At 43.9% G+C, this 25,926-nt stretch overlaps 1 protein-coding gene and 1 pseudogene across 1 annotated transcript; both read left to right on the top strand.

The window, feature by feature from the left end:
* The first annotated feature begins 5,676 nt into the window (after positions 1-5,676).
* Positions 5,677-6,645, top strand: LOC147627432 (uncharacterized). Its single transcript, XM_086814319.1, has 2 exons — positions 5,677-5,932; positions 6,067-6,645. The coding sequence occupies exons 1-2, from the start codon at positions 5,927-5,929 to the stop codon at positions 6,481-6,483; spliced, it is 423 nt and encodes a 140-aa protein (XP_086670445.1). The 5' UTR covers positions 5,677-5,926; the 3' UTR covers positions 6,484-6,645.
* Positions 6,646-11,563: 4,918 nt separating this feature from the next.
* Positions 11,564-11,909, top strand: LOC147627431 (protein H2A.7 pseudogene; annotated as a pseudogene).
* The last annotated feature ends 14,017 nt before the right edge of the window (positions 11,910-25,926 follow it).

The following is a 25,926-nucleotide window of genomic DNA, read 5'->3' as shown; positions in this document are numbered from 1 at the left end:
TGTGCCACCCACAGCACACTGACCAGCCATCTCACTCTAGGACATGGTGGCCATTAACTGCCACCTTAATATGGCCACATGTCCCAATGTGACAGGGACATTCTACTTGTGAACCTAAACCCACCACTAGCAATTTGTATGTAGCTCCTTGGTCTGCAAAGCAATCCTATTATGCAAAAATAGATAAATTTTAGAACAATGAATGGTTGCAAAACCAAGAAAGTTCATCATGCATATGTTATATTAATTGACAAGCAATAAGAGGAGGGTTCTTTTAGTATTAATATGTGGACAAGGAAAGGGCACGTTTCTTGTGATTATAAACAATTAGGGAGAACTGTGTCACCTCCTCCTACACAACTTGTTGCACATACAGCTATTGTGTGGAATTTCCTTCTGTTTTGTGTGTCGGTTTGACAAATGTACAATGAACGTTTTATTAGAGATAAAAATGCATTCTATTGTACCATACATCTACACCAATGATATGGCAAGATTTTGCATAGGGTAAGGCTTGGGAGCGGCCAACAAAGCTTGTATGGCCATGAAACTTTGCATTGGTGGGGATGCCTATTCCCCCACCCGTGCAAAATTTTGTGACCATTGGAGCCCGTTGGCCCGCCCCCGTACTCTACATTGACTCTTGCCATATGGTAGCCTGTGGCGATATGGCAAGATTTGGCATACGGTAAGGCCTATAACTGCCAAAGAAGCTCATATGGCGAGATTTGGCATACGATAAGGCCTATAATTGCCAAACAAACTCATATGGCTGTGAAACTTTGCATGTGTGGGGGCGATACACATTTCCCGATGCATGAAAAGTTTAGTGACCATTATAGCTCGTTGGGCCTCCCCCGGGCCTTGCCCTATGCCAAATCTCACCATATAGTAGCCTACGGCAATATGGCAAGATTCGGCATAGGGTAAGGTGCAAGGGTAGCCAAACATGCTTGTATGGTGAGATTTGGCATAGGGTAAGGTGTGGGGGTAGCCAAACGTGCTTGTATGGCTACGAACCTTTGCACCAGTGGGAGCAATGCCCATTCCCCCACATGTACAAAGTTTCATGACCCTCGAAGCCGGCCCCACCCTCGGCCACCATACCCCCTATACCAAATCTCGCCATGTAGTATCCTTCGGTGATATGGCAAGATTTGGTAGTGGGTAAGGCTCGGGGGTATCTGACTAAGCTTGTATGGCCATGAAACTTTGCATGTGTAGCAGTGATACCCATTCCCCCACCCATGCAAAGTTTCATGAACATCGAAGCCCGTTTGGTCTACTGTCTCGAGCCATACCTTACACCAAATCTCGCCGTATTAGTCTAAAGTGATATGGCGATATTTGGCATCATGTAAGGCCAAAGGGCGTATGGCTATGAAACTTTGCACAGATGGGGGTTGTTACGTAGCCCGTAGCAGCTACGGCCGAGAGGCCCGACCGGTCCCATGACCGCCCACCGGAGTGTGGGCGGCGAGAGGACTGGGGAGAGGGCTCCCAGGGCGGAGACCCGTGGGCGGTCGGACTTGTGTGGGCAGGCAGGACACTATATATGTCCGGCAGTGGGGAGCTTATCCTCATTCCCTCTATGGCTGGGTGGTGATCCAGCCTCCAGGGCCTTATCTCCTCCTTCGTGCTCATCTCCTCCTCCCTGCGTAGCCACAATTACGGGTATGTAACATTGGTATCAGAGCGCGGTTCAAGGATTCTCAACCCACGTGAACGGGGGCCAGAGCAACAAAAAGTCAGAGAGCCTCATCTTTTAGCATAGGATTCTTTTTTTCGTCCTTCTTGCTCACGAGTATTCTGCAACAGAGCTGAAGCACCATAGCCAGGGTTTTTGAAGCTTGGGGATTGTAGCTCTCTATCTCTCTCTTGAGCAAGCAACCATAGCTTTCAATCTCTCTCTCTCTCTCTCTCTCTCTCTCTCTCTCTCTCTCTCTTCGTTCGCCTCTCTGTTCGCCATTTCGCCTCTGCCCCCTTTCCCCTATCATTTCGCCATTTCGCCTCTGCCTCCGTTTCGCCACCCACCCTTGCTCAGGCCCCCAAGGCAGCAACATAACTCTCTCTCTCTATCTCTCCTCCCTGCCTGTGGGAAGGACTGCAGAGTGATCTTGAGGAATGGCCCCGAGTCTCCAAGAGAAACTCGAGGCCCTCGAGATGGCAATGAAGGCACTAATCAAGGAGAACAAGAAGACATCCGATTCCAACCTCAATGAGGTGGAAAACAAACTACACCGGCACATCATAGCTCTCGAAGCACGGGTCACGAACCTCGAACAAGAGAACACGGCACTCAAGGAGGAGGTGAGTGCATTGAAAGTGGAAATGGTAGCCATCAAGAATGCTGAGAAGGAAGAAGGGGAGATCAATGACAACACTCTCACGACCATCAAAGAAGAGATCTCCAAGGAGATCACAAAGGACATGGAGGGAAAGCTCGAAGCCAAGCAGTGAGGATGGGTCGAGGTGGTGAAGAAGAACATCCGTAAAGAAGTGAGGGAGGAGACTCAAAGGGAAGAACACCAAATTATTCACACCACCATTGAGGAGAAGAAGATGAGGCATGCCCGCCGCCTCAACATTCGAGTCACAGGTATAGCCAAGACACACGACTCCGCTCCCAAGAAAGATGGACAGCTTCTATGCATGAAGCTCGGCTACAAGGAAGAGCACCCTCTCCCCTTCACCAAAGCATGGAGAGCCGGGAAAGACTCAACACGCAAGCGAGCCCTCATCCTACAGTTTGCAGAAGAGACGGAGAGGGTCACCTTCATGAGGAAGAGGGTCATACTACGGGGTTTAGAGGGAGCTCCTATTTTCTTGGATGATGATCTCACGAGGATGCAGCTTGAGCATAGGAGAACTTGCATGCCATGAGTCTTACACGCGAGGAGAGAAGGCAAGAAGGCTTTCTATCGAGATGGTCGGGTCATCATTGATGGCCGGCCCATGGATTAGCGGTTTGGGGCCTATGGGACACAGACCAGGCCACTGACAGAGATACACATGGCAGTATGGAACTGTAATGGTTCACTATGGGTGCAGCCTGGACGACTGGAGCATGTTATGGTGGGGAGAGACATCATACTTCTGACAGAGACACATCAGAGCCCAGAGAGAGGGCTACCTCGAGTAGAGGGATTCCAGTGGGAGTCAGCATACAGGAGGACCACACACCAGGGTACCTCGAGAGGGTCGGGGGGAGTAGCAGTCCTATTCAGATGGGAGCTACAGGGGAGACTGAGAGTGGTAGCACGGGATCCAGAGGCCAGATACATGTGGATCAGCTTACAGCTCTCACAGGACAGGGTTATATGCCACAGGAGGAGGAGACAGGAGCCTCGCCATACACTTGTCTGTCAGAGGAGATTATGCATTATTCTACACTAGGGGAAGTATTTCTTACGGGTGACTTCAATGCCCACACACAGAGCAGACAGTGTGAGGTGTATGACTATGATGACATGGAGATCCTCCACCCTGTGGATCCAGAGGAGATAGGGGCTAGTCGGGCATCAGAGGACACTGGACCAAACAGAGGACATTATGGGGACCACTTACTAGAGTTGGGAGCCAGGCATCATCTCGTTATTTATAACGGGATGCTGCAGTGGCCGGGATCAGGAGGGCTGACATGCTTCCCACATGGGGGTCACACGGACCGGAGGCACGATGGTAGACTACATCATGGGGTCTTTGGAGGCATCACAGCTTATCACCTCATTCTCCATTCCACCTCGTCCTATTGGGGCAGATCATACATACTTGGCATTTTCACTAGCCGGATCACCAGTATCACCAGCCCCCCACATACCGACGCCACACACTACCATCTACTTCACACATGACATGGCAGATATATACACTGGCAGAGTAGAGGATGGGCTCCTACTCATGGATCCCCTCGCATCTATGGATACCATTACAGCCCAGCTGGCATCACTGCATTACAGAGCATCGTGTACACTCAGGAGAGCCTGCGAGGCCTGGGACTATGCCCCAGAACAGATGGTATGATGACGAGTGCAGAGGCCTATACTCACGGCTCCGCATAAAGAGAGCCTTGGGAGCCATCACAGAGCAGGAGTCGAGGAGAGAGATGAGGAGACTTACTCGCCGCAAAAGGCAGGCCTTCGCAGAGATACAGGAGCTAGAGATCTTTCATTTCTTCATGAGTAGAGATAGCCCTGTCTCATGGCGGCACTTCAGAGAGCCCCGGACCCCGACACCTATTGCAGACCCACAGATATGGCACACATATGCAGAGGGTCTATACCATGCCCCACAGTAGCCACCTATACCTCAGCCACAGGAGCCTCGACCTACCACAGCTAGCTTCTTTACCCACTCGATGGTACAGGAAGCTATCCGCCGCCTGTAGCATGCACGGGCCGCCGACCATACGGGCCTGCAGGGTGAGCATCTCATATATGATGTAGATTCTTTAGCTCCTTTTCTTGCACACCTATTTAACAGGGCACTAGCAGAGGGTTTGCCTGTGGAGTGGACGATGCACACCATTGTGCCGATTCACAAAACAGGGAATATGCTTGATCCGAGCAACTACAGGACGGTTATGGTTGGCCACGTGCTGGCCAAACTCTATGGTGCAATGCTGGAGCAAGAGCTTAGCTTATATGCTGAGTGAGCAGGTTTACGCTCATCAGGGCAGGCACGCTTCAGGAGAGCTTTCTCTACCACTGACCATGTATTCACTTTGAGATGTATGATTGATCAGGCCAGAGTGAGGAAGAGAAAGCTCTATTGCTGCTTTGTGGATTTCCGCAAGGCATTTGACACAGTACCACGAGAGAGGCTCTTTCAGCGCCTGCAGTCTCTTGGCATACCAGCAGATATGACATGGGGCATCTATGCATTATATGAGCAGGTTTTTGGGCGAGTCAGATGTCCAGGAGGTACGTCCGAGACTATTGCTAGCACCATTGGTGTGAAGCAAGGATGCCCACTTTCCCCCACGCTATTTGGGTTATACATTGATGAGGTGGCTGACTTCATTACACGGGGAGGCGGAGATGGAGTTGATTTAGCAGGTACCTCAGTACATATTATGTTCTATGCTGATGATATTGTATTAGTGTCTGAGTCTCCAGGTGGTCTACAGCAGCATCTACATGCACTCGATGATTTCTGCACACAGAGGGGTCTTACTGTGAACCTTGGGAAAACCAAGGTTATGGTCTTTCATACATCGAGACAGGGCAGGAGTCAGCTGACATTCACTCTCGCAGGATGCCAGGTGGAGGTGGTGACATCATACGTGTACCTAGGGGTTACCTTCTCTGCAGCAGCCACACGCTTCACCATGGGTTCAGCAGCCAGAGCTAGATTGACACAGGGATATGCAGCATTGGCTATGCTAGAGAGACAGTGCCACCAGGCGCATTTTCAGGAGCCCCGGACGAAGGGGTCGCTATTTGACACATTAGTCACACCGGCATTGATGTATGGAGCAGCAGTATGGGCGCCAGGCCTTGCTACCCATTGGTGGACACACATAGAGACATGGTATCCTACATGCATAGCTTGGGTGCCGCTTTTAGCAGAACCTCATGCAACAAGGAAGACGAGGCAAAGGCCCCGATTAACTGGTGGTTGATTTATGGTTATCAATCATTCCAACTCCAACAAGTGGCATTGCGCATCCTCTCTCAAGTGAGTGACAATAACTCCCTAAATGGAATTTGGAAAACGATGTGTGATAATAAATAGGTTTTGATTACTTTAAGACTTTTATTACTTGTAGGATTGTTCAGCTGGTGCGTGTGAGCGTAATTGGAGTGCCTACTCTCTTATTCATACAAAGATCCGCAATAAACTCAAGACCAGCCAGTTGGAACGCTTGGTTTATTGCCGAGCCAATCTTCGATTGGTTCAAAATCTTAAGAAACTTGAGCATCCTATGCAGGTGACTGATTGTGTCATAGAGTCTAGACATTAGTATATACAAGTAACAATATTATGATGCATGCAGCTGCCAGCATTTTTGGCATGCCATGGTCACAGACAATTCGCATTGAACATGTTTATTGTTGTTGACAGGTTGATCCTCTATCTCTGGAGCACGTTGCTACCGCAGAAGAGGCGCAGACCGCATTGAGAAACGAGCAGGAGGAGATAATTCGCATGTTGCACAGAGAGCTGGAGAGTATAGACCGCAGGGTGACTCGGGCTTCTTCCAGGGCGTATGACATTGAGCCCAGTGGTGATGCGCATGTTGTGCAGTCGAGCGGGCGAGGTAGACGAGGCGCTAGGCGCGGGACTTGTCGAGGACGAGGACGACGCACATCTACCACATCACATGCGGAGACATCGACAGTAGCTACAGAGGAGATGCTAGATGATCATGAGAGAGTACCCTATGTAGAGCCTGAGTATGATTCTGATGGGAATGTCCTTACCGATGGAGACGTCCCATCTGATTCAGCTTCATCATCAGGTGTTGATGATGATGAGTAGCCTTTGCAGGACCTAGGTTGACCGGGGCACTTTTTACTCTCTTTAGGAGAGGTTTTTTCCCCCGTGTCCTTTGTATCGGTTTCTTTACTTGTAGCGCTTTGCGCATGCTCAGAGTTTCTGTAATCATGATTTTACCTTATGTTCATTTGTATCCTTCTTGAATCTCTACTCTTTCAATGTTCAATGTTTAAAGTTCAATGTTCAATGTTTAAAGTTTAAACCATTCAAAGTTTATGTTTCATGAATGACATTCAATGATATGTACTAGTGGATCTAATTTATATATATATTATATTGACGCACTTTACGTACTTTTGCTCGAAGACCGTATTGTACTGCGTACCGTACCCGTACCGTACCGTACGTACCGTACGTATGGACCTACCTTGCTTAAAGGCAAAGTGCCCTTAAATGAAGGAAAAGAAAAAATCAGCATGTACATGAATATACAAGGCCATATCAAGGCTGAAACTGGCCTCATCCAATGCCCATCAAGTGTCTGCAATGAGCAAACCGCTCCGGAGGCAAACTCTTTGTCAACAGATCAGCCGGGTTGTCATCCGTATGAATCTTAACAAGCTGAATTTGCTTGTTCTCTATCACCTCTCTGATGAAGTGATACTTCACATCCACATGCTTCGTCTTTGCATGAAAGACAGGGTTCTTTGCCAACTGGATGGCACTCTGACTGTGACAATGCAACAATGGAATATCCCCTGTATAACCCAAATCAACCACTAACCGAGATAGCCATAATGCCTCCTTGCAAGCCTCTGTGGCTGCAATATACTCGGCCTCTGTAGTAGATAAGGCAGTGCACTTCTGCATCCTGGATATCCATGACACAGCACCTCCTGTGAATGTAAATACATAACCGGTAGTAGACTTCCAGTTATCTGGATGACCGGCATAATCCGAATCCGTGTAACCATGCACTAATGCATCCTGTTTGCCAAAACATATGCACATATCCTGTGTGCCCTTCAGGTATCTCATGACACCTTTCACTGCTTCCCAATGCTTCTTGCCAGGGTTGGCCATGTATCTAGAAACCACTCCCACTGCAAATGCAATGTCCGGCCTAGTAGCAACCATGGCATACATGAGACTGCCACAAGCTGAAGCATACGGAACCTTGGCCATATCAGCCCTGTCTCTATCCGACTGTGGGCTGTCCATAGCACTGAGTTTCACATATGGAGGCAAAGGAGTACTAGTCTTCTTCCCCCCGTCCATATTGAACCTCTGCAAGACTTTGCCAATGTATTCCTTCTGAGACAAATACAACACATGCTGATTTCTGTCCCGAAGTATCCGCATACCCAAGATGTGATTTGCATCACCCAAATCCTTCATATCAAAGGTTTGATGCAGCCTCTGCTTCAAGGTATCCATCTCCTTACGAGATTTCCCGGCAATCAACATATCATCAACATACAAGATGACGATCAATAGACTGCCATCCAAAGCTTTCTTGGTGTACAAGCAGTGATCTATGTCACTTCTCCTGAATTTCTGTGATTTCATGAATGTATCAAATTTATGATACCATTCTCTTGGTGCCTGTTTGAGCCCATAAAGACTCTTTTTGAGCTTGCATACAAGCTTCTCCTTTCCACTTACTGCATAACCCTCTGGCTGCTGCATATATATCTCCTCATGGAGATCACCGTGAAGAAAAGCAGTCTTCACATCCATCTGAATCAAGTCCAGATCATCATGTGCAACCAAAGCTAACACAGCTCTAAGTGTGGTCATTTTGACCACTGGAGAGAAGATCTCCTCAAAGTCCACACCATATTCCTGCTTGAATCCCTTAGCTACTAACCTGGCTTTGTATCTTGGCTTTGCATCTGGTGCAACTTTGAGCCTGTAAACCCACTTGCATGGCAAAACCTTCTTGCCTGCAGGCAAATGCACCAACTTCCATGTTCCATTTTTATGCAGAGAATCCATCTCTGACTTCATGGCACGCTCCCAAAGAGCCTTGTCTGCCCTCTGTAAAGCCTCTTTATAACATGAGGGCTCCCCACAGTCAGTAAGCATTAAGTAGTCAACCCCTGGAACAAACCTGTCAGGGGCTCTGGAGGGTCTAGTGGACCTCCGTACCCAATGACCATCATTTGCAGGTTGCTGTCCAGCCTGCATATCACCCATTGGTGGCTCCTGTTCCATGCCATAAGGCTGAAAAATCATGCCCAGTATCTCCTCTAACTGTGGTATATCCATAGGGATATCTTCTGCCATCTCTGGCTGTCCATTTGGACCATTTTCAGCACCATTTAAGGGCTGGTTTTCCTGCTGTAATGGCTGATTTACAGCCCTTTGTTGTTGTCCATGATGTCCATCATCATCAAAGATGACTCTGCCAGGCTCCTGTTGCCTTGCAGGCTCCTTATACATGCATGTTTCATCAAAAATGACATCATTGCTGCGTATGATCTTTCTATTCACGGGATCCCAAAGTCTATACCCCATTTCACCTCTGTCACCATATCCTAGGAATATGCATTTGTGAGACTTAGGATCAAGTTTGGTGCGCATTTCCCTGCGTATGTGCACGAATGCTCACAAAACTGAAAACTTGAAAACTTTAGAGAAGGCAAGTAACCCAAACGAGACAATTGCTCCATTCCTTTGACACTCATGTGTCCCAACCGGCTATGCCACATAGAGATTTCCGGCAGCTCGGTTGCATTTACATTAGCATGGTGACAAACACCTGCATGCATAAAGTAAAGAGTGTCCACCTTAGAGCCTCTGGCAACAACCAGTGAGCCCTTACTAATCTTCCACTTTCCACGACCAAATGTGGTAACATAATCAGCATCATCAAGCTATCCAGTAGAAAGCAGATTCTTCTTGATCTCAGGCACATGCCTGACATCATGGAGCATAAGCTGTGAGCCATCTGAAAACACAAGCCTCACATCACCTCTGCCAAGAATCTTGCATGCATGGTTATCACCCAAATAAACCACTCCTTCATTGCCAGCAGTATACCTGACAAACAAGTCTCTGCAACCTGTGACATGAAAGGAGGCACCTGAATCAATGATCCATGAGTGCATACCATGACCACCTGTAAGAAGTGAATGGGCATCAAGTGAAGACGTAAAGAGGACCTCATCCTCACTGCCACCTGCATGTGATTCATTGATTTCTTCAATCTTGACTCCACTTTTGCCCTTTGGCTTTACATCTTTGGCTTCATCTTTCTCTTTGTCTTTGCCTTTTCCCTTTTCCTTTTGATCATTTTTCCATTTGTAGCATTGCTTTTTAATGTGTCCCTTCTTGCCACAATAATGGCATTCCAAATCCTTTTTGGAGCGAGACTTGCTCCTTCCCCGTTCTTGGCTTTTACCCCTTTGTTGGGATCTCCCACGTGCATTCATTGCATTGGACTTTCCAACAGAGTTGTTTTTCCTGTTCATCTCTTCTTGAAGAAGAGCACCCTCAACATCTGCATATGACAGCATAGCATTCGAATTGCTAGTGGCTGTCCTCAATGTGTCCCAACTCTCTGGCAAAGTGCATAACAGAAAAGTGGCTTTGAACTCATCGTCCATTGCCAACTTTTGATTAATGACCTGGCTGACAATACCATTAAACTCATTTAGATGGGCTGTCATAGACGCCCCTTCCTTCATCTGAAGACCTATGAGTTTCTTCAACCAATACACTTTGCTTGAGGCACTTTGTTGGGCATACAAGTCCTGCAATCTCTGCCACATTCCCCAAGCTGTCTTCTCTTCACGAATGCTGAAAAGTAATGAGTCTGACACAGACAACATGATAGTAGATCTTGCCAGCTCATCCATATCTTCCCACTCTTCAGTAGTAAGAGAAGCGGGCATCACACCCCTTTCTTTGATAGGCTTGTGCTGCTTCTTCTGGAGCAACACATTGTAGCACTGGGTTTGCCAAATATCATAATTATGCAAGCCTTCAAGCTTCTTGATGTGAAGCAATGAAGAGCTCTCACCTGTGGTTGCCATAGCAATATGCAACCTGTCAATGCCTGACTCCCTGCAAAATGTGCAAACACTGCACCAAAAGCACACAAAGTGCTCACTGTTGTTCTCCCAAGCTTTATCTCCCACTTTATGTGATGAAATCACCAAAATCTAGTTGCTGCAGATTTTGGACAGCACCTTAAATGTGCTCTGTTGCCCTTCCAAAGTACTGTACAGCAGTACTAAGTGCTCACCTGTGATGTACCAAACCTGTACCGGCAAGTACAGCAGCTGAAATTGAACCTTTTCCTCACTCAAATCAGTGTACAGCCATGCCAAAACATGCACAGAGCTGTGCCAAATCTGTACCAGCAGGTACAGTAGTAATAAATGCTCTCCTGGCTGTCCAAATGAGTAAAAATCAGACTTTTACAGTCCCGAACACTGCATAAAACAGTCCCGAACAGAAATTGGGCAAAAGCCCCTTGACTGCAAGCTGATTTTTGAGGATTCAAGGCATAAATGTCTTGCCTGCTGCTTTGCCAAGCTCAACAAGCATACAAACTTGAAAAGCCCCTTGATTTAAGATCAATTTCTGATCATACATGGTACATTGACGCACATGAAGGCATCCAGAGTGTTCACGATGCTTCCCCCTGGCCACGTATACATCCAATACATGAAAGCCCCTTGATTTACAGGCACATTGAGTGCTTGTAAGGCATCAACACATTACCCAAAGCATCAACTGCGAGTGCCTGCATGCAAATCAACCAAATCGGCACAAAAGCCCCTTGATTTGCACTGCAATTTGCTGCAAATTTTGCCCAAATGTGCAATTTCTCACATCATACAGCATGTATGAGTGCTTAATTGCACAATTACATCAAAAGCCCCAAATTTCAACATCCAATTTCCTGCAAATTGATCCTGATTGTGACCAATGTCCCCCAATTTTGCCAATTTTGCTCAAAATTGAGCAATTCGACACCTGTATCTGCTCAATTGTTGATTGTACTTGCTCAATTGCAAATCCCAAAAAAAAATTTTGAGGAAAATACCTTGTAATTTTCTAATTTTTCTTTGATTTGCAGGCGGGTTTTGTTTCTGCAGGAAAAGGGATGATGATGCTTCTACCTGTTCTTTTAGTGTTGTTCCTGCTTTGCACTGGTAGTAGCCATGGCTGGCCGCGGCAAAGCTCCTGGCAAGAAGAGCGTCTCTCGCAGCTCGAAAGCTGGCCTCCAGTTCCCTGTTGGCCGGATTGCCCGTTTTCTGAAGTCTGGCAAGTACGCTGAGCGTGTCGGTGCTGGAGCTCCTGTCTACCTCGCTGCTGTTCCTGAATACCTTGCGGCGGAGGTTCTTGAGCTCACCGGAAATGCTTCTCGGGACAACAAGAAGACGAGGATTGTGCCTCGTCACATCGAGCTTGCCTTCGCTCCACGTCACCCAACTTGAGCGCCGCCCGCCTAATAGCCAGCCGACGACTAACGCCCAGCGCTCGCCTTCGCTCACTTCAGTGGCTCGCTTGTTCGCCAACGCCTTTGCCAACGCTTCTTCGCTCCACGCTCAGCTGCCTAGTATTCGATGGATGCCCGCCTGTGCGCTTGACTCATAGACCCATTCGCACGTAGACGCCGCCGCTGGCAGAGGCCTCATGGTGGCCCTTAAGACGAAATGCCCGACTGCTGTGCGCTTCAAAGTTGCCGCCACCTTCGCCTATTCACAAGCATCTCCGCCATCACTGCCGGTGTGGGGTTACGCCTTGTGGCCACCAACACTTTGCTGCGGTGCCTCTTCTGAGCCGGTGCCTGCTATCAAGGAGAAGAGGGAAAAGGGAGGGATCACTAAGCTCTGATACCAGTTGTGTGGGAGAAACAGGAATTAGGGTTAGGTTAATTCATGTGTGGGAGACATACACAGAGAAGAACAAGGGAGAGAGAGAGAGTTGTGGGGATAAGTCAACTCACCAAGTGAGTGTGTGACTCCCCTATCACACATGTATATTGCACTAGTACACATAGTGCACTTAGTACATTAAAAGTACTAAGTGTACTATGTACTATAACTTATGGGCTTGTACACACTATAAGGGTGGGCATAATGCCTTTACCCCAACACTTATGAGAAGATTTGTGGACATAAGCCTGATGTAAGTAACCTAAAGGTCTTTGCATGTATCTCTTATGTGCATGTCCCTGATGAAAAGAGGCGGAAAATAGATCCCAAGGTAGAGAGATGTGTCTTCATTGGGTATGCACAAGAGTAGAAAGCATATAAGTGCCATAATCCATCTACACGCAAAACATTGGTAAGCAGGGATGTTGTCTTTGATGAGTTGACTTCTTGGTATGGTCGTCAAAATGTGGTTGCATATGATGATACACCAGGTGGTTCTCATGTTGAAAATGGTCCACAAGAAAGTACTACAAATAGCGGACCTTTCTATGCCACTTCTCCAAGTGTTGGATAAGCCGCTTGAGAAGTCGTGCACCTATGTCCACTGACACAGATATGTCAGTGAGGGGGAGATTAGACAAAGGCAAAGACAAAATGTTTGATGATATTATAGGACCATTAACATTTGATTATGATTCAACTAGAAATGATAGATTAGAGAGTGAACTTGGAATACCTGCTGTGGTTACACCTAGGGTTAGGCAAAACAGGTATGTACCCCTGCATGAAATGGGAGAGGCTCATATTGCACCAAAGTTGAGGAGATTGCAATGAGTTAAAAAGCTCGTTCAACCCATAAAAGATTGTCAAATAAGAAGAAGAGTGAACCTTTAGATTTGGTTCATAGTGACGTTTGTGGACCTATGCCTGTTGGATCGCTAGGGGGAGCATCCTATTTTATCACATTCATTGATGATTCGACCAGGAAAGTGTGGGTATATCCTATGGCTAGGAAGTATAATGCCTTTCAATGCTTTCAAAAATTTCTTGCTTTTGCTGAGAACATATCAGGGAAAAAGCTTAAATGTCTTAGAACAATGTCTTAGAACTGACAATGGTGGAGAGTATGTCTCTCATGAATTCAAGAATTTTTGTGAAATGCGTGGCATCAAAAGAGAACTCACTGCTTGCACCTAGTAATCCTTCACAAAACGGTGTAGCAGAGAGGATGAATAGAATGATAAATGAAAGGGTGCTAAGTATGCTTTCTAATGTGGGTCTTACTCAAGGGTTTACAGCTGAAGCTATGGTGACGGTTGTACACTTGATTAGTAGGTCACCAAATTCAACGTTGGATGGTGGGAGTCCCTCAAGAGGCTTGGACAGGAAAAAAACCTTCATATGACCACTTACGTGTGTTTGGTTGTGAAGCTTATGTGCATGTTCCTAGAGAGAACCGTAGTAAGCTAGAGCCAAAGTCTAGAAAATGCATTTTTATGGGCTATGGAGAAAGTGGCGAAATGGGATATCGTCTATGGGATCCAGAGGCCACAAAAATTGTTTGCGGCAACGATGTTATTTTCAATGAGAAGAAGATGCATAAACAACTTAAGGAAGCGGAAACTCGGAAGGTATCATTCCAGGATATCATGCCACCGATTGTCTTGCCACAAAGGGCAAATGTTGAGTCACCGAGTGTGCAGAGAGAAGGCTCTAGCAATGACCATTCTAGTCACAAGAGAAAAGGACTGTTGGTTCACCAGTGATGAAGAGCCAAATGGTGCCAAGTGACAGAGTGGAGGCTGAAATGCCAACTCAAGAAGAGCCAGTGATACTGAGAAGGTCTACTCATGTTTCTCATCCCCCTGAGAGATTTGTACCTGGCTTAGATTATGTCATGCTAATAGATTGTGGTGAGCCATCTTGTTACAAAGGGGCCATGAGCAGAGATCATAAGCTTAAGTGGATGCAAGCTATGGAGTCAAAAACGGATTCTATTGAGAAGAATCAGACTTGGGAGCTAGTTCCTTTACCACAGGGTAAAAATGCTTTGCCATGTAAGTGGGTCTACAAGTTGAAGGTCACAAGTGACAATGCAAAACCAAAGTACAAGGCTCGTTTGGTAGCTAAAGTTTTTAAGCAAGAAAGACGTGTTGATTTCAATGAAATCGTTTCACCTATTGTGAAGATGACTACTCTTCACACTGCGCTTGCCTTGGTAGCTAAAGAAGACATGGATCTTGTACAATTGGATGTTCATTGGTGACCTACATGATGAGATCTACATGCAACAACTAGAGGGCTTCATACAAAAGGGCAAAAAAAAGCTTGTTTGTAAGCTTAAGAAAAGCTTGTATGGCTTAAAACAAGCCCCACGTGAATGGTATAACAAGTTTGATGCCTTTATGCAATCTCACAGTTACACACAAAGTGAGATACTGCTTGTACACTAAAAGGTATCTCAAAAAGATTATGTCTGCAAAGTCTTACAACATTTCAATATGGAGGGGGGGAAGGCAATCAGCACTCCGTTGCCTCCATATGTGAAACTTAGTGCAGAGGATATTCTCAAATCTGATGTGGAAAAGGCTGAAATGGCCAAGGTTCCTTATGGATCATGCGTGGGTAGTCTCATGTATGCCATGATTGCTACTCATCCAGACATTGCATTTGCAGTGGGAGTTGTGAGTAGATATATGTCAGACCCTAGAAAGAAGCATTGGGAAGCACTGAACGGCATCTTGAGGTACTTGAGTGGTACAAAGGACATGTGCATATGCTTTGGTAAAAGCAATAGTGGTGTACTTGGTTACACAGACTCGGATTATGCAGGGAATTCTGATAACAGAAGGTCAACTACAGGATACATTTTCACATTATATGGTGGTGCAATATCTTGGATGTCTCGCTTATAAAAATGTGTGGCATTATCTACCACTGAGGTAGAGTATGTTGCAGCTACAGAAGCGTGCAAAGAAGCTATATGGCTGATTCGTCTAGTGGGAGATTTGGGCCTTGGAGATGACATGCCAATTTTGCACAGTGACAGTTAGAGTGCCATTATGTTGGCAAAGAATCCTGTGTTTCATGCAAAGACCAAGCACATTGAGGTGAAGTATCATTTTCTTTGTCAAGTTCTTGAGGACAAGCATCTCGAGTTGGTCAAAGTACATACAGATAATAACCCTGCAGACTTTCTCACGAAGAGTCTACCATCCGACAAGTTTGCACATTGTCGAGAGTTGATGGACATTGGGTGAGGATATGGTACCTCACTATACAAATATATTTTTTCTACTAACATGTCTCCATTAAAGGCAAGGCACATTGGCCTTTAAGTGGGAGGTTGTTGGGGTAAAGGCCAAAGTGGCCAACCGCCCATCTAACTCACTAACCCTAATACATGTGTACACTCTATACTCATTCTTTTAGTGATAGAGAAATAAGGTGTGGCTCATACATTGTGAACTAGGGCAACACAAAAACCGTGTGTCTTCATCTCCTTCTTCACACACACACCACGCACCGCATAGCTCTCACATAGTTTTTCATTCTTCCCCTGGATCAAAACCTCTTGACCTAGATTATCTTGGAAGGTAAGACTTCCTTGCGCACAATGAATACTGGCATAATTAGTCCATTCCCAAAATACCATCATATAATCCTAAGGGTAAAGTTCTAAGGGAAGCTGATGTTTTCTTCCCACCTAGATCAAAATCTATGGATCCCACCGTATAACAGGAAACTACTTCCTTTCCATTAGCCAATTCCACAGTCATGGGTTTGACTCGGTACTGATTCAACTTTAACTTTCTCAAACATTTGGGAGACAAGAATGAATGAGTACTACCACAATCAATGAGAAGTTGAAACTCCTCACCTTGGTAATTAGCAAGAGTCTGAATAACAGCATACTATTGAGGTGCTCCAGGATTATCAGTAGCTGCAAAGACATGGGCTCGATCCTCTTTGTCATCCCCCAGCAGAGTTGGTTCACCAACATTAGCACCTTGACCGCGTCCTCTTCCATTCATTCTAGCTGCTCTGCCCTAGCCTCTACCATGGCCTCTTCCCCTTTGACAATTACCCTCGCCATGTCCTGGATTCAGCACGTCGGCTTGAGCTACAGCTACTCGATTAACTGCTTTGAGACATTTATTTCTGTAATGCCCTATCTCATTGCACCCGAAACATTGCACATTTGGGAATTCCACAGGATTGGGGACTCTAGCATGGACTGCAGCTACTTGATTTGCCAATCTTCCTTCAATAAGCTCATTGTCTCGGCAGTTCTCTTTCCACCATAGCTTCACATCACCTTGAAGGCGGAACCTAGAAAGCATAGACTGATTCGCAGGAGCAGTCCCCTTCCATTCTTTCGACCCATACTTCTGCATCCCGCTCCTTGTTCTCACCTTCCCCCTTAAAAATGGGAGGTTAAGCTTGCTTAAGAAGCAGCTTCTTCTCCTGAAGCTCGGTATAAACCGAGGTTGACTTAAAATGAAAAAATGCTATTTTTGTAAAAAAAAACAAGAGACAATCTGAGAGCATCTTTATTCAGCTTGGAATATATACAAGGAGTACGATGACAGATCTCTGTATACAAGATAGATCTAACTAGGTTTAACACACCTAGTCTCCATGGATCAGAAGGTCCTTCTCAAGGGCAGCTTGAAGCTCTTTATGGTAATCCTTCCACTCCCATCTTTTGATAAGTGGGAGGCTTAGCATTCTCATTAAGGACATTATACCTCTTGGGCAAGGGAGGTAATCCAAAAAGTAATCTAGTGTTTAACCTCCCTTCTCGACTACCATGCGATCGGGGGAGATCACCTTTGTAACTTGATCGTAAACCCACCAGTTCCTTAGTACAATTCCGCTTTTTGTACTAATTTCAAGATCGGAATTTGGATGGGCAAGGAATAGGTGAAGTCTAACGATCTTTAGTTTTTCTATCCATCCCAGACGAATAAGATCATGCTTGAGGTAGGCCAACTGCGATGCCTCAATAAAATAGTAATGGTCATTGAGGAGTTGAAATGGGCTTAGGCAAAGCCGACTGAAACTCCATGGAAGAAAAGTCTTCTCCAAGATTCACAGCATAGAAAGCCGGAAGGAGATAGTAATTCATAGGGAGGTCAACCCTGAAACCTCATCGTACACCCACCGGTTTTGGGATCTCTCCTGCCCTCCAACTCGGATAGTGGAGCTTGGGTGAGTGCCAAAAAAGCAAAACAGTCAGATATGAGGCATAGCTCCTCTATCCACCGGATTTGCTGCAAGTCCATGGTGATGTTTCCAATCTCCTTGCATGGTTCATGATTGGGAAGACCAATCACATTTACATCCATGAAGGTAACCAGTCCTTAAAAATCAACTTGAAAAGAGAGACAACTCATCCCATGGGTTGAGGCATTCTCACCCCAATGAGTGACATAACTGTTGGGACAGACCACGTTAATTGATATCTTTAGAGCTTATAATAAGATGTTGGATGTTGAAGATGAGAACCAAGAGAATGAGTCCCTTAAATGTCAAACCAAAGATGGAGTGGAGACTAAAATCCATGCCTTCGATGATAACCTCAAAGCTTAAGCAAGAATAGAGACCAGTGGTTTTAACCTTAGATCATGTGTCAACACCACCTTCAGCAGAGAAGTCAAAGGAGTTCATAGACACAAATGAGCAAGAGGCAGTACCTTGCCTATGTAGTGGCGGCCTTACCCATCCATGTTCCCATCAAGGAAGAGCCAACCATGTTTTCAAACCCTAAAGAGAGACATGCACACACTTGTTCACATTGCTGAGCACCCCCAAGGCTCAAAAAGATCACCACAATACGATTGTTACAAGTATATATTTTATCATAATTTTTTATGCATAATAATCGTAGAAAAATATGCTTACTTTAATGTGTGCAGAAATCACCTTAATGGTTATGTGCGAATGAGCACAAGGTTATTTTATGAGTTATTTTTGTTGGCCACGTGCCAAATGTTTATACAAATCATTTATGCACACTTGTGCATGGCGTTATTATAATGCTAGAAGAGTTGTAAAATTATTTACACTTAGTGTTAAACAAGCTCTAGTGTTTGAGCTATTGTTGTAAAAAGAAAGCTTGTAGAGAAAGCTTGGGTTAAAATAACCATGTAACCTATTTTTAATGGAGTAAAATACTATAAAAATACTCAAGCAGGGATGCTTTTAGCACATGCTTGTTGGGAGAACAATTGGGACCCAATCTGGTGTTCTTGCTTCTGTGTTTTTCGGTTGGCATGCTTCCGGAGGTCCTGTGTGTATTCTCGTTTCAATGGTATCAGAGCTCTAAGTGTGTGTTTGGGACACTCAGACCAGTTGGTCTTCTGTGTGAAGGTGAAGAACGATGGCATGAAACCCAAGTGACCAACGCATTTCAGAGTGCCATCCTCTACGTGTTAGAGCGCCGGCAAGAGGACGACGCCCGTAATAATAGACAAGCAAACAGTGGTCACTGCCGAGAGATGACGGCGGGCCACACCACACCAGTATGACACAGCAGCAAGCAAAGCAAACAGTTGGTCTTCTGTGTGAAGGTGAAGAACGACGGCATGAAACCCAAGTGACCAACGCATTTCAGAGTGCCATCCTCTACGTGTTAGAGCGCCGACGAGAGGACGACGCCCGTAATAATAGACAAGCAAACAGTGGTCACTGCCGAGAGATGACGGCGGGCCACACCACACCAGTATGACACAGCAGCAAGCAAAGCAAACAGTTCACTGGTGCACTGTCAACAATACGGCACCGACAACAAGCGCAGAGCCACACAACTCCGGCCCCGACGATCGCGTGCGGTGAGACAGGGCATAGCACCAACAGTCAGCACCACCACGATCACCGCGGATGTCTCCTAAGAGACAATAGGCGACGGGGACCCAATCTTCCCCTTATACCCTCTTCAACAGCAAGCACGTACACCATATGGGATAATAGCACGCTATGTGGCAGCTTCTGGGCGAGCCGCAGGAGAAGGAGAAGAAGAAGAAGAAGAAGAAAGAGAAGAGAAGAAGAAGAAGAAGGAGAAGGAGAAGGAGAAGGAGAAGAAGAAGAAGAAGAAGAAAGAGGAGAAGGAGAAGAAGAAGGAGAAGAAGAAGGAGAAGAAGAAGAAGAAGAAGAAGAAAGAGAAGAGAAGAGGAAGAGGAAGAGAGAGAAAGAAGAAGAGGAGGAGAGAGACAGAAAAAGAAGAAGAAGAAAAGAGAGAAGAAGAAGAGGAAAGAAGAGGAGAGAGAAAGAAAGAGAAGAGGAGAAGAAGAAGAAGAAAGAGAAGAAGAAGAGGAAAGAAGAGGAGAGAGAAAGAAAGAGAAGAGGAGAAGAAGAAGAAGAGAGAGAAGGAAGAGAAGAAGAAGAAGAAGAGGAAGAGAGAGAAAAAGAAGAAGAAGAGAGAGAAAAAGAAGAAGAAGAAGAAGAAGAAAAGAAATAAATAAAGAGAGAAATTTTATTTATTTATTTTTATTTTTTTGTAGAGGACGATTATTGTTATACTTACGTTGTTTAGACTTAATTGTTTTAGACATTTTCTCAGCTTTGCGGGAACTCTCAACTTAAGCTATGATCTCTACTATGAGATCATGTTGAGTTTTTGACGATTATCATCTTGACTTACACACGGTAAGTCTTCGTCTCTACCCAATAATTATGCTTTCAGTTATTCACTAATTGTTTTAAAATTCTCTATTTCTTTTAACCTTTTCATTTTGTATAGCCAACAATATATCAAGGTAAGACTCTCTTACTTTTGGATTTTATTTTTATGTCATCAAGTTTTATTTAATATTTGTTATTCAAGTTTATGTCACTTGGACTCAATATGATTGATGATAATGAAGAACAAGACTACCACGAGACGACTACTTCGACTCTTAGGGTAACATATTCATTTGTTTATCTTTACAATAAATTTATTTAAAACTTTTTTTGTAAATTTCAAGGAGAGTTCTTATGCATCGAAAGTAGACTACTTGGAGGAACTAGCCCATCCATCTTGAACTATACTTTATGAATTTTTTCCTATGAATTAGTCTTGTGGTATGGGACACAAGATTAATCCTGCGTGAAGTATTCTAATACATACTTACCTCTAGATCTGTGTTGGATAATTTCTAGTGGTATGGGACACTAGAATTTATTACAATGTCTTTTGTTATAAATTAGAGAAGATAATTGAATTTATATAGTATATGACAATTGATCTCCTTTGCTCGCACAATAAGCAAACACGCATCTGAGGAGGTCAGTTTTCTTATCCAAGCAGGAGGGATGTTACATAATGTCCACCCTTTAGTTATACGAGGACGCCTAGACGCTAGTGTGCCATCCTAAAATGAATTGGTTTTGTGGGCGACTCCACATTAAATATTGATTACTTAGTGGTATTGGCATAGCTTGAGACCATACTTGACGAGGGTATATGTTGTTGAGGTGCAACAAGCAATGGCATGCTTGACAACTGTATTGTGGTCAAAGTGAAACAAGTGGTTTATGCAACTGATGCGCCATGCTCTTAGAGTGTAACAAATGGTCACTCACACCATGCTCGATGATGTGTATATAATGATACTCTCATCCTAGTGAAACAAGTGGTGAATATATGTTATGTTTGTGCCTATCAATGTTTCATATTGGGATTAATTGTCAATTAATTGGGGTATGTTAACAAAAATGTCATATTGGGATTAATTATCAATTAATTGGGATATGTTTATAGAAATAGGTGATAAGCAGTGTGTGTGTCACACATAAGGGATCTTGTCTATATCATATTATTTTGTATTATTATTTGTGATTTGATGATAAGTGTGAGGATCACCAATTTAGGTGTCACACAAGTTTTGTAGCATTTTCTTCTACACAACTGAGGACAATTGCTTCCTCAAACAAGAGGACTATTACAAGTATAAATTTTATCATATTTTTGATGCATAGTAATTGTAGAAAAATATGCTTGATTTAATGTGTGAAGAAATCAGCTTAATGGTTATGTGCGAATGAGCACAAGGTTATTTTATGAGTTATTTTTGTTGGCCATGTGTCAAAAGTTTGTACAAATTATTGATGCACACTTGTGTATGGCGTTGTTATATTCCTAGCACATATGCTAGAAGAGTTGTAATTATTTACACTTAGTGTGTAAACAAGCTCTAGTGTTTAAGCTATTTTTGTAAAAAGAAAGCTTGTAGAGCAAGCTTGGGCTAAAATAGCCATGTAACCTATTTTTTATGGAATAAAATACTATAAAAATACTCAAGCTAGAATGCTTTTGGGACACGCTTGGGGGGAGGGTAGTTGGGACCCAATCTCGTGTTCTCACATCTGTGTTTTTTGGTTGGCACGTTTTTCGAGGTCCCACGTGTATTCCCATTTCAACGAGCCTATAACACCCATAACACCCATGTTCCCACATGAAAGAAGAGCCACCCATGGTGCCAAACCCCAAAGAGAGCCATGCACACACTTGTGTGGCATCGCCCACCAACCCCAAGGCTCAAAAAAGAACACCACGATCCCACAACACCAAGTTGCCAACTAGAGCTAGAAAGACAAAGCTCAATCAACTACACTAGCAAATTCGATGGTGGCAATGACATCAAGGCTTTTATTTTGGATGGGCAAGCGTCTCTCTGCCTTTGCTCAATGAGGCCACACGATAAGCCAAAACGTCAAAACCCTATTGTGCATATCTAACATAGCACTTCCTATTAATCGTACATACACATATACTCAAGAATAATTAAAGTCTTAAAACCCAAAACACATATACCCAAGAACAATTAAACACATATACTTGGGAATGATTAAAATCTTAAAACCCAAAATAATACTAAAAATAAAAAAAATAAAATCATGCACATGCACACACCCATGCCCATACATTTAGTCTCTGCACATGCACATGCACACACCCATGCCCATACATTTAGTCTCTGCACATGGTAACATATGCACAAACATGCACACGTACATAGGTTCCTTCTCTAAAAGATACCCCCCTTTCCCTCACACTGAAAAATTGCTAGTATCGTATGTCCTTTAAATTTCATTTGCCTACATTTTTAAAACACAGGGGTTGGAGAAAAACTTTAAAATGCCAGGGTTGGAGAAAATTTTTAGACACACACACACACACTCACTCAAAAAACACACCAAAAAAAACTGAAAAAATAAATTAGAGTTGCTTGTGCCACATGGCAATGCAGGCCCACAGGTGCCATGTATGGCACTCCAAAAATTTAAAAATTCTATTCTATTCTAGAGAGAGGAGAGAAATATAGGAATAAGGGGAGAGAGAGAGAGAGAGAGAGAGAGAGAGAGAGAGAGAATGAGAGAGAATAAGGGTGAGAGAGAGAGCATGAAAACCTCCGCTGAGAGAAGAGAACCTAACTGGGGAAAAGAGCCGGCTCTGCAACCAAATCTAGTAAAAGCCCAAGAATCAACCGTGCTCTGCATTTCCAACTAAGGTGCAAACCATTCCTACAACCATGCTAAAATCAATCAAGGTAGAGATGTCCCAGAGATAATGCAAAGCTACATGCCAAGGTCGACATTGTCCGACAATGTAAAATTTCATGTCAAAGCTCTATAATGCTAATATGATGCATCACTTATAGAAAACCCTTAACTTTGTAGGCACCTCTGAAGTGCTCCAATGCATGCAATTCTACTTCAATTGCAATTCAACACGAACACAAGCTCGCCCTAGAGCCAAAGTCTTTGCCACTTAGAAGCCTAATCTCTAAGCATCACGCTGTGCAAGGTACTCCAAATAGCTTCAATGCATGCAACCTCTACTTCAACTCCAATTTAACACCAACACAACCTCGCCCTCGCCCAAAGTCTTTGCCATAAAGAAGACTAATCTTTAAGCATCACGTTGTGAGATCAGGACATACTATGATGTCAGGATATGAGATCGGGACATACTATCATCTCACGATGTGAGATCAAGACATGATCTCATGGCATGCCAATAGATCTAGACCGCTATCTACTATCATGTCACAATGTGAGATCGAGACATTATATAATATCCACACCAAGAGATCTGGACCACTATCTACCCATGCAAATCATTTTGTGGTGGTCCTAGCACTCATTTTGCCAATCACAGGTGTGCGACTACTTCTAACGACTACCTAATTTTAAAGGGTGTCCCAACCATTTCCATAACAGAAGGAGGCATCGCATGAAGAACCTCTACATCTCCTATACCTTTCATGCTACCTCGACAAGCTACCTACCACTAGGGCTACCCAAAACTTATCACCAATATACCATGCATCCAATTACGGATTGCCATACCACTTAACCTCACACATGCCAATTTCATGGTATATCCTTGACCATTCACAACTTTCCAAGTTGGCAACCTTACCATCGACTTGGGTGACACAAGGATGCCGTCTCACCAGGTATGTTAACCACTATGTAGGTTCTCATGGTTTCACCTGCTTGACCTATCGTAAGACACTTTGCCATCATACCCGCTTAAAAATGGACACTTATCTTTTGTAAGACAGCACCGAAACACATAAAGCGGCCTTAACTTGAGCTTAATGTCAAATAGGTAAAGTCTAAGGACTTCGTATACATACTTGCTTAACACTACTAATAGAGACTATACCATTTTAAGTTTGGACAGACGTGTGTGCAAACTAGTTATGTATAAGTCATTTTTGACACTAAGAAATACGCAATCATTCCCTTATAATAGAATACTTATGAGCTCTTCTCTTTTCTATTCTTGCTTGCATGTATGCTATTGGATCTTGCTTACTTGGTGGTAGATAGGTTTGTTTGTAGGTTTTGCCCTTGTTTTAGCTTTTTCTTCTTCCCTCGCCTTTTGTGAGAGAGAACCATTGCAAAAGCTATCTCTTTTTACCTCCATCTAGGCACAGAGGGGTTTACCTTCACCCCATTGGAAAAGGATCATTTTGGTGTGACAACAGAGTGAGGATGCGGTGGATGAGCTAGTGTACCTACATCGGGAAGTTATAATTGCGACTCTAAGATAAGGCCCAATGACACATGATTCGGCAAGGCAAAGGTAAGCTCTTGACTTGAATAGTGAGTAGGAGGGGATTTAGATGTTTTTTATTGTGAGTTAGAGGGTTGGAAGAGGAGGGTGGCGGGGAGGAAGGGGAATACACACACACACACACACACACACACATACATATGTATGTATATCTTCACACACACGTGTGTGTGCACGTGCGTGCATGCATGCGTGTGTGTGTGTGTACACACACACACATGCAAGTATGTGTGCATGCATGCTCACAAAGTGTTTTCCCTTTTCTTGATTTAGACTTGCTTTCACATTCATTAAATTAAAATTAGATCTTTTTTTAATAGCTTATCTAATCATCTAAACATTAAATTAACAAAATTTTACTCCTTTTTTGTTAATTTAAAAATACTTTATTATTGCAATTCTCCAAATTTTGTAAGCTTAAATATATAGTTCAATCTTGTAAAGGTAGAGTTTGGTTGGTACAGTTGAGATTTTTAACTTATTTGCAAAATGGGGTTATTTGAGTCATGTACTAGGTACTTTTTCAAGCATTCTTGCTTGTTGAAGGTTGTCCATGACATCGTTATGAGTATCAAATTTGCATTTATTTAGTCCTAGTTGAGAATATTCAAAGTTTGATGAAGGTTATCGATAACATCATTATGAGTACCAAATTTGTATTCATTTAGCCTGAGTTGAGAATCTTCAAAGTTTGTTGAATATGTGACATCTTAGTCCTACATAGATGAAGGGGGATCATGATTCTTGGTAGGTCGGTGGGTGTTTGTGTGTGTGTGGAAAATAGTCCTCCAATAATTCCAAGGTTATATTATGGCATAAAAACTCGTTGTTTGTAACAAACGTAATTTACATGGTCTAAAAAGTTAACAATTAGATCGGCATTGACTCAAGCATCATCACCCTAAGATTGAGTTTTAGAACCTAAGATTATAAGATCAAGGGGAGTGTTGAAAAAGTGATGACATAATCCTACAAAGATGAAGGGGAAGCATAAGTCTCTTTGTGTATGTGCATGTGCATGTGCATGCATGCACGCACTTGCATAGGTGTAAATTCAATTGTTTAAAGGTCATTTCCGATTGTCCAAAGATTAGTTGGGTTGGTGCCATTGTAGGAGGTGCAAAGTGTAAAGACATTCATAAGGAGGTGGAGTCATATGATAAAGATATTCATTGATAGTGAATCTAGATGCTCATTGGTCATATAATCACCATGGTGTGAGTGAACTTCCGATGGAGTATGACTCTTGTTTATGCTAATCATTATCTACTCAAGCTTAGTTCGAGTGTCATTAGCTTTGCTGAGAAATGGTGTTAGTCCTTCGCTATGAACCACCCTAGCTTTGAATAATTTGGAGTAAGTTGACATAGAAATATAGGAAGCATGCATGGATGTGAGCATAAGGACTTCAAAAAGCATTGTTTCTCAACGCAAAAATGCACCAATAAAACACATAATCCATGCCTACAGTTTGAATTGATCAAGTTTTTTTTAACCATCAATGATTGGGTGTACAAG

The sequence above is a fragment of the Cibotium barometz genome, chromosome 20 (genome assembly GCF_041138505.1).
Source record: "Cibotium barometz isolate CiBa-2024 chromosome 20, ASM4113850v1, whole genome shotgun sequence".
NCBI lineage: Eukaryota > Viridiplantae > Streptophyta > Polypodiopsida > Cyatheales > Cibotiaceae > Cibotium > Cibotium barometz.
The sequence above is the reverse complement of the archived record's forward strand: the minus strand, read 5'-3'. Positions and strand labels throughout refer to the sequence as shown.